The 10,000-nt window shown below is 39.0% G+C and overlaps 2 protein-coding genes across 2 annotated transcripts in view; both read left to right on the forward strand.

The window, feature by feature from the left end:
* cdc14b (cell division cycle 14B) overlaps positions 1-3,187 on the forward strand; it is a 12,913-nt gene extending 9,726 nt beyond the window's left edge. Inside the window, exons 13-15 of the mRNA XM_043247432.1 lie at positions 1,720-1,767; positions 2,432-2,485; positions 2,564-3,187. Of these exons, the coding sequence (XP_043103367.1) occupies positions 1,720-1,767; positions 2,432-2,485; positions 2,564-2,912 (451 nt within the window). The 3' untranslated portion in view covers positions 2,913-3,187. The remainder of the gene's footprint in view (positions 1-1,719; positions 1,768-2,431; positions 2,486-2,563) is intronic.
* Positions 3,188-5,572: 2,385 nt separating this feature from the next.
* On the forward strand, positions 5,573-9,880 carry znf367 (zinc finger protein 367). The gene is made up of 5 exons (XM_043247973.1): positions 5,573-6,108; positions 7,234-7,384; positions 7,462-7,581; positions 8,078-8,216; positions 9,122-9,880. The coding sequence occupies exons 1-5, from the start codon at positions 5,830-5,832 to the stop codon at positions 9,366-9,368; spliced, it is 936 nt and encodes a 311-aa protein (XP_043103908.1). The 5' UTR covers positions 5,573-5,829; the 3' UTR covers positions 9,369-9,880.
* Positions 9,881-10,000: the final 120 nt, after the last annotated feature.

Here is a 10,000-nt window from a genome sequence, read left to right on the forward strand (position 1 = left end):
GGAAGAGACGAGCCTGCTGTCTTCCTTCCTCGTTGTTGTTTTTGTTCTGAATTTCGCCCCTGTGTCTAGACGGCCGCTAGCCATGCTGCTCTCTGCTCTCTGTAGCGTTGTCTTCTGCTGGATGTTGTTTGGCTTCCCTTCCGTCCATTACTGTGTAGACGGGGTGGGATTGTAAATGCTTTCTCCCGTCGCTCTCTTAGCCCGTCTCCGGACCGGAACGCTGTAAGTGTCTCGACGGATCACGCTTCGCAAACATCGCCGTCAAGCCGAGATCGAGCGCCGTTTGATTCGCTCGTGGCCCTTTCGAGATGCGCTCTGTTTACGGCTTAATGCTGATTACCGCAAAAACATAATTGAAGCATTACAATTAAAAACATCTTGACACTTTAAGGACTTATCAAATTTAATAGCCATTTTCACTACATGAACGGTATTTAAGGTAATCTTAAATGCATTAGTTCTTGTTACTTTTTTGTTTAAAAGTTTAAAAGTTTATATATATATATATATATATATATATATATATATATATATATATATATATATATATATATATATATATATATATATATATATATATATATATATATATATATATATATATATATATTTTATAAATATATATATATATATATATATATATATATATATATTTTTAATATATATGTGCTTAAATTATATTTTTATATTTTTGGTAAATATATTTGTTTTGGGTTGTTGTTTTTGTTTTGTCTATTTTTTTAGATTTGTTATTTGGATAGTTTGGTATTTTAGAATTAATTTTATTAAACGAGAAATGTTTTGGAAACTGAAATAGGTTTTATGTTTCGTTTAGCTAGCGTTTTTAGGAAAGTGTTTTTGATAATATTACTATTATTATTATTAATATTTCAAAAAATTATTATTTTTAAGATTATCAAGTTATTATTTATTTGGTAACCCTGTTCCATTTTGTAATCATTAGTTAACTGCATTAATGTAAACTTTAAAATACTAAAGCATTTATTAATCGTGCATTATTAAAACGTACAATTATTAAATGTTTTAGTTAACATTTACTGAAATGAAAATGTAAATCAGAATTGAAATTGAATTGCATTAATTTTAAGAAACGAGACCTTATCGTGAACAAATATTTGCATAAAATGAATATAAATTGATAAAGCGAGATCAGTGACATGTTTAATATTTGTTGTTTAATCGATTAAAATGATACTGAAGATTTCTGGGTGTAATATCTATTAACAGCAGCGTGTGAGCCATAATATCATGTAACTTCCTGAGATCAGATGAGTTAGTTTCACCAGGGTAAACGGTCTTTAAGTGCACTTTGCTCAAGCACTTGTTAATATCTCATGCATGTCCTGCTTTGATGTTAGTGTTTTGCTCTCCTTTTCTGTTCTGATTTAATAACACCGCACACAATCCAGTCTTTAACTCTGAGCACATGAACAGTGTCATAATTATTAGTGGTAGTGTTTTCTGTCGGAGGACGGTGATCAAGGTTTTTCTGTGCTCCGTGCAGCTCTCCTGTGAATCAGATGCTAGCAGACGTGGTTGTGGTCTGATGTGTAACGGGAGGGATGTCCAATCATTCTGCGGCTCTCTCTCTCTCTGCATGTGACGCTCGGTCTGTGCAGCAGACACCAACGCAGCAAATCTTTGTCCTTTTTATCCTTTTTTATTTAAATCACATGAAACTTTTCTCTTTATCTGCAGGTTAGAAGAAAATACAATTCACTCCAAATCAACATCAAGGTCATTAAGGTAACTTTTCGGTTTTACTTAAATGTCTTTTAATGCATAAAACAACTTTTTTTCTCTCTTTTATATATATATATATATATATTTATATATATATATATATATATATATTATATATATATATATATATATATATATATATATATATTTATTTTTTTTTTTTTTTTTTGCTCATTTTATGTGGTAATTTTCTATTTTATAAATTATTTTAGTGTGTGTAAAATACACACACATTACATTTATATGTTTATTTATATATATATATATATATATATATATATATATATATATATATATATATATATATATATATATATATAACACACACAGTTGTTCTTTTTTTTTTTTTTTTATTTGTACTGTTTCATTATCATGGACATTTAATTTAATTATAATTCTTATTAAAATAAACAATTCATTTTTTTATTCATTTATATTTTCTGTAGTGCATAATGTCTTTTTTTAATTATTTTTGTTTCGTTATTTATATAAACAAATTTTTTCATTCATTTATTTTCTTTAGTTTGTTGTTATTTGTTACAGAATCATTCTGTAGTCGTGAACCTATCAACCGTGTCTGTGTGTGTGTGTGTGTGTGTGTGTGTGTGTGTGTGTGTGTGTGTGTGTGTGTGTGTGTGTGTTAATCTGTACAATATCTTCCATGCAGCTCAGATAAAAGGAAAAGGACTCGGGCGTCCCTTGGATCCATCAGGGCGACCAGGTAGGTGTTCTGCCGCGTCTCAAAGCTTTCTGCATTGAGTCTGACGTTCATATTCACGCCTGACGTTTTCCTTCACAGCCCTTTACATTCGAGGCTGGCTAAGTCTTTAGGCAGCTTGCGCGTAACGGCCTGTGAAAAGGAGCGCGTGTTTTCGGACGTTAGCGCTGGCTCAGTGGCCAAGGCCGATCTCGTCAAGCGGTCGAGCTTAAAGCACTTAAGGCCGGTGAACGGTCAGCCGCAGAGATCCCGCGCCGTTTCACTGCAGCTCTGCGGTCTGAGTTCCCTCGACTCAGTAAGTGCGACGCGGCCCTCGGGACCCGGGCTCTCCCGTCTTCAGCGCTTCTTCCTGCATGAGTCCGTCAGGCGGAGCGGGGCGCCTCTCTCTTTGCTTGCTCGCTGTCTTCTGCTGATGGATGATTCATGCTAAACGACTCTTCACTGATTCGCTCTCGGTCTGCGAGCATGACTCCGAGCCGTTCACAGCTGGCTCTTAAACTTCAGATCGGAAAGCTTCGGCGTACTCCATTACCATTTCTAAGTGGATGCGTTTGAGCAAAAATACGGGATAAATAACCTGAAATGTTATTACCTTAAAACCTCTGTTTTCTGTGTGAATGTGTGTTAAAGTGCATTTCTGTGTTTTTATTTTTTTTTTTTAGCATCATTAATCTGGTCTTCAGCGTCTTCAGAAATCATAATATTTTTTGCATTTATTATTATTTTTATATACATATGTATTGTATATGTATATATATGCATATTATATTATTTTTTTATTTTATATATGCATATATATATATATATATATATATATATATATATATATATATATATATATATATATATATATATATATATATATATATATATATATAATTTTTAATTTTTTTCTCTTATGTGGTACATTTTTTTATTTTATAAATTTACAGAAATCACAATAATATACTGATTTACTACAGATTATTGTCTGCGTTCAAAACAGTATTTTGATACAAACTGATACGCTTTATTTTTTAGGATAATTTATTTAATGAACGGAAACGGCATTCAAGTCTTTCGTGACCGCATAAATGTTTATTTTTTTATATATATATGTTTTTTTTGTTTTGTTTTTTGTTTTTTTTGCTCTTTAGCAGCAAATCAAAACGTTTTCTGAAGGATCGTGAGACGCCAAAAATTCGCTCCAACACGTTCGCATAGAAAACGTATAAGTATTTTAAAAAAACGTATTTTGTTTTGCGCTCGTCTTTGTTGAAGCGAGCCGCGAGAGACCCAGCTGTGAAACGGTCACCGGATCAGAGCTCCACTTTTAACGGGCTTTTTCTTTTCACCGCCTTGCAAGCCTGCGCCTGTAGCAGACGATCTGCGTCCAGGAAGAAGGACGGTGTCAGACTTCCTCCTGCTTCCGTAAACCGAGTTCAGAGCACGTGCATGATCTCTGCTCCGCTCGGCTCCGACTGAAACCTGTTTCTTGTCTTACAGTGACTCCGTCTCCAAAGCTCGAGCTCCTCTCCTCCGCTGAAAGCCGTCCCTCGGGTCGCGCTCCTGCCGTAAACCTCCTTCGGACGCTTTGAGAAACCGGGAGGGATGCTTTTTTAATTTGAGCAACGAGTTGGTTTTTAAAGCATACGTGAAATGGACTTTTTATGGAGATCATGAGCGTCAGAAGCTGCCTTTACGTTATGCATTGTTACTAAATCTGTAATATTTTTTTTTTAAATACTGTATCTAGTGGATCATACTGTGCTAATCACGACTGAACGCTGTATATAAGCTGGAGTTTGATTTTTTTTTTTTTTACTGTAAATACCATATACCTTTTTATTTTGATGACCAAATGGTTATCTCACTTGTGTATATATATGATAGAAAAGAGCCGTATCCCTTTTAATAAATCCTTTACTCTATTGCAAATGCAGTTGTTGAATGAACGTTGTTTATTTGCATTTAGAAATAATTTGAGTTTGCGTACAAAATACATTAAATATGGATCGTTTATTAAAATGTGCTCAAAATAAAAGGTAATAAAACCATGTATAGACAGTAAAGGGTAAAGGAAATGATAGCATATGGATTGCTAAAAAATTATAAACGCAACAAAAATTGAAAGAAAAATATTCAAAATTATTATTGACTTTAACTTGATGTACTAAAATAACAACCTTAAACGATGTTAATAAATGCATAAAGAAAAAAAATTAACTTTCAGATGAAAATAAACCTTCAAAATATTAATAATTGACAAGTGTTTGGGTTAAGCTAAGACTTAAACTTATTTGATTAGAATTAGCTTTATGCAAATATCCAATTTTTAGTAAAATAGAAAAGAAAGCACTCTAACTTTAAAAACGCGACTGCGTGAAAAGCGAAAATATGTTTGAGTTCTAATGTAACTTGTATTTGAAACTTCGGGGTCCTGAAAGATCGAGCAGATGTTTGTGAAACACCGCAGCTGTTTCGCGCGGGAGGCTTTTATCTTAAAAGAATAAAATAATTAAAGGGTTTTCATGCTTGGCCGTTTGCTTTATGGCGACAGCTGCCGAAACACAATGAAACAAAAGGCGGTTTGATTACGTAACTTTCGCGCCACCGTCACCGACCGCCTTTCCCTTTAAATCGATGTAAATGTAAACATTATGCGCGGGAGCCGTTCAACCGCAGGAAGGAGCTCGCGCGAACCCGCCTGTTACCGCGGGGTTGCCAGGTTTCGGCGACAAATCCCGCGCAATTGCTTCTCAAAACAAGCCCAGTCGCGTAAACACCAAAAAAGCGTAAAATACACGTTTAAAGGCGAATCTTATGCGTTAGGTGTCGCGTTATTGGGGTCGATTAAATCTGCAGCAGCAACTGTATCAAAGCAGGTCGTTTTCGCGGACTTGGCAACACCGTCGTACAGTACACGGCGAGTCATGTGATTGGACAGCCGTTGCGTCCGTCAGAAAGAGCGCGCTCTGCCGTGTTTAAAAAGTGTCTCGGCGTCAAGGCAACGTTCGCGTTCTGTGATTGGCTGCGCGGAGGTCGCGGCGCCCGCCATTGGCTCGCTCCCCGCGCACGGCGCCAGCGCCGTAACGTCCTCTTCGTCGATTGGCTGGGCGCCGCGCTCGGGCGCGATTTCCAACGCGGGAAAGCACCGAGCGAGTCGGGCTCGCCGCATCAGCTCCTGCCAGTGAGATCGCGGGACGGGAACGGAATCAAAGGCGCCGCGATACGCGCAACGCTGGGAATGACTGACTTTACACCGCAGCGACTAACGGCGGCACGTTAACGGCGGGAGACCCCATCCGACTGCGCTTAGTAACACTTTCCCGCGTTTTAACCCAACGGTTTTTAAGCTTCGTTTCGCGATGGCTGACAGCAAGCATCAGGCGATGCTTTGTAACGACTCGCCGAAGAGAGTCCTGGTGTCCGTGATCAAGACGACCCCCATCAAACCGAGAGCGGCGGACTCCCTGATGCCCACCAGCCCCGGCTTCAGTGATTTTATGGTGTATCCGTGGCGCTGGGGCGAAAACGCGCACAACGTGACTCTGAGCCCCGGGTCTGGGAGCGGAACCGCCTCGCCGACCAGAAACAGCGGCTCTCCCGCCGAATCAGACGTCAGCTCCTGCCCCGAACACCTCAAGGTGAGGGTCCCAATAAGTGTTATATAACTCGAGCGCGCGCTGTCTTATTTTTATTATTATCATCATCATCATCGCCGAGCGAGTAACCGTGCGCAAAAGGCGCGCTTTGAACGGGATTTTAAATTCTCCTCCATTGTGCGGCAGCTGGAAGTTAGGCGTGACGTCAGACGTGCGCGCCAAAATCTCAAGTCCGCCAGCGCTCCGACAAAAAGCCCAGTCGCTTCAAAACGACTGCTCGTGAATATTTACGCGATTAAAAGCGTGCTTTGTCAGAGCTTTCTTTTAATTCACGCGTTTTAATTTAAGATGCATTCTTTTTATTGTTATTATTCCTCCTCGTGGCGAAGTGTATCTGAAAAGTATAGATTGCATATTATTTTTTACTCGCTTGTGTGGTAAAGCATCACTAGTCGTTGAAGTATTGTTACTTATTAGTAACCTTTAGACGAAACTAATCCTAACACTAACCAAAAGTGCACTTAATTACACTGTAACAAAGACACCTCCAAATAAAGTTTATGTAATTACAATGTGTCATGTTTATTACATATATTACATATGAAACTTGCATATTATTTATATTTAATATGCGTCACCGTTTTGCATGAACAAAATATAAACTTTTTATTTTTTGTAAGTTAATAATTATTATTATCTTGCAATTAGCAAAGCCGATGCTATATAATATCAAACTTAAAAAAAAAACGCAATATTTTTGTAAAAAAATAAATGCATCGATAATCATTTTTTTTGTGTAAAGAAAGCTCTTGCGTTCATATTCATATCATTTATTTGTATTTATGGGTGACCCTGGACCACAAAACATCAGGGTCATTGGTGTAAAGTTTTAAAAAGTAAAACAAACTTGTTGAAGATGGTATAATATCTCTCTGCGATGCAACTGTTATAAAATCTGGCATCTAAGGGAAGCAAAATAATCTAAATATTGAGGAAATCTCCTTTATAGTTAAAATGAAGCTCTTAGCGATGATTATTACTAATCAGAAATGTATTTACGATAGTAAATTAACCCAATGACCCCTTATCCCAATGATTTTTGGCGTAAAAGAGAAATGCGTGCAATTAATTGCTGCGTGTCGTTCTGTTCCCGCCGTCTCCTTTCAGGACGGCATTCGTCGGGGACGCCCGCGGGCGGACACCGTCCGGGAGCTGATCAACGAGGGCGAGAACTCCACCAGCCGCATCCGCTGCAACATCTGCAACCGCGTCTTTCCCCGCGAGAAATCTCTCCAGGCGCACAAGCGCACGCACACGGGTCAGTGGGGTCGCCGCGAGCCGCTCTCGCGCTCCGACGTCTCGCCCGGCGCGCTAACGTTCCTCTTCTCGTCTCAGGTGAGAGACCGTACCTGTGCGACTATCCGGACTGCGGGAAAGCGTTCGTCCAGAGCGGACAGCTGAAGACCCATCAGCGCCTGCACACCGGAGAAAAACCCTTCGTCTGCTCGGAGAAAGGTTAGCGTTCTGTTGCGAGCTGCTTCCGTTTCGTGGCTATTTATGTCCGAATGTCATCAAAAAACACTGTGCTTCTTGTTTAAAGTGAACGCAAACCGCAAACGCGTGTTATTTGTTTTAGATCTGCATGCATTCGGAGTTCAAAGTGGAAAACGCCAGCTCCTCTGTAGCTTAGCATAGCCATTGAATGACCATTAGCATTAAAACAGACCTCGGCGCATTTCGTGCTCCTTATATCGGCCTAAAAAATCTAAACTTTTCAGTCTTAGGACACGATATAACTACAGTAGTGCCGAGTTTTAGTTAGGAATAATATTGATGCTCATTGGTCACTTTTTAGAGAGTGATGCTAACGGTCTGATAGGATTCAATGATCTATGCTAAGCTATGCTAAAAGTGCACCGGCAAACGGGGAGCCTACTTAAACTCATTTTGCCTGGATGCGTTTAATAAATGTGTGTGGATGTAATGCAGGGTTGCTTGACGTGTGTTTCAGGTTGCGGCAGCAGATTCACACACGCTAACCGTCACTGCCCCAAACACCCTTACGCCCGGCTGAAGCGCGAGGAGCCCGCCGGCCGCCCCGGGAAGTCACAGGGGGCCGATAACAAGGCTGTGGCCGAGTGGCTGGCGAGGTGAGGGACAAAAAACAACAACTACTATTTGAATATTCATCAAGTTTAATCATTCAATCGCTTTTTCGCCAGACACGAAAATACATGCGTTTATTAGAAACCGTTCAAAATGATAATTACATCGCCATAAATTATTATATTTTAATTATTTATAAGGGTTTAACCATTAAAAAACGATTAGCGTAATACTGCTTTAACAGTTAGAACATTTTCTAATTAAATTGCACACAATTTTGTTGTTGTTTGTCCGAGCCAAAAATAAAACGGTATAAATTGTTCCTTGATTTAATACATTTACCAACTAAAAAGTCATTCAGTGTTGTCGGGCAACAGAAATAAATTTGACACGTTAAAAGATTAATTACTTCAACCTACTTAGTTGTTTTTTTTTTTTTTTTTTTTTTCTCTCTAGGTTTTGCCCATTTTGCATTTTCTAAAAGAATAAAATTTCACATGCTTATATATTATATATATATATATATATATATATATATACATATATATATACATATATATACATATTTTATATATATATATATATACATATTTTATATATACATATATATACACATTTTTATATATATATACATATATAGATTTTTATATATATATATATATATATATATATATAGATATATATATATATATATAGAGAGAGAGAGAGATTTATATAGATAGATATAGATTTTTATCTTGACGTGTTTGCATGGGGAAAAAATCACTTCTGAATTTCTTGTGACGTGCATAATCAATAATATAATCAATCATATACACAATACTCGTATATTATGCACACAAAAAACCTTGATTTTGCCTGCGATTGATGGAGTTACCCGTTACTTATTTCTGCGTCAACGAGCGCGAGGGGGTTCACCGCGGTGACAGCGTGTGTGTTTTACGCTCAGATACTGGCAGATGAGGGAGCAGAGAACGCCGGCTCCGACTAAAGCAAAGACTCTGAGCGAGAGCGCTCTGGAGGACCAGGAGCAGCAGGACCCTCTGGACTTCCTGCCGTCCGACGAGGGAGAAGAGGAGGAGCCGGACGAGGAGAAGAGCGGCGGAGGCACGGCGCGGAGGCGTCTTCAAGAGCAGCGCGAGCGTCTTCACGGCGCGCTGGCGCTCATCGAGCTAGCCAACAACCTCTCTGCCTGAGGGACCTCCGAGGCCCGCCCGGGGCCCATATAAGCTACAAGCACCTTATTTTGCTTCCTCTTGTACTTTTAGGCTGCTATGATGGTAGTGATATCATTATATGAAGAATGTCGTCGTTTTCTCAGCTTGTCAAGGAGATGATGAGACGTCTCGTGTTTGTTTCGTTGTGCACTTTTGTTTGTTTCTCTGGGGTTTGTGTGTGTGATTTTTGGCGTGCGTGAGTGTGTGTGTGTGTGTTTTGAAACAGGGTGCGGTGACTGACCTGCTAAAGATGAAGACTTACGACAGATGGCATAGCGCTTTTATACATTAGTCCGGTTCGCTTCGTACGCCGTCGTCCATCACATCGGTCATGTTTAATCATGTATTTATTCTCTATTTAAAGCCACCGGCTCAGGCTTCACAATAACGTCGATTAAAACTAACCAGCTTTAAGATGCCGCATTGGTACACGCTTCTAAACTAGTGCATAGAGTCGATGGGTAAACCGCAGAAGCACTTACGTTATTAATCTACGACTGTTTGCCTCCACGCCTCCAAAGATCACCATGAGATTCTGGATCGGAAAAGAGCTTCGGTGTCTTGGCGGTCCGTAACACTAAGTTTGTTCTGTTCATGTGCTTCGTTCGTTC

The sequence above is a fragment of the Puntigrus tetrazona genome, chromosome 8 (genome assembly GCF_018831695.1).
Source record: "Puntigrus tetrazona isolate hp1 chromosome 8, ASM1883169v1, whole genome shotgun sequence".
Taxonomy (NCBI): domain Eukaryota; kingdom Metazoa; phylum Chordata; class Actinopteri; order Cypriniformes; family Cyprinidae; genus Puntigrus; species Puntigrus tetrazona.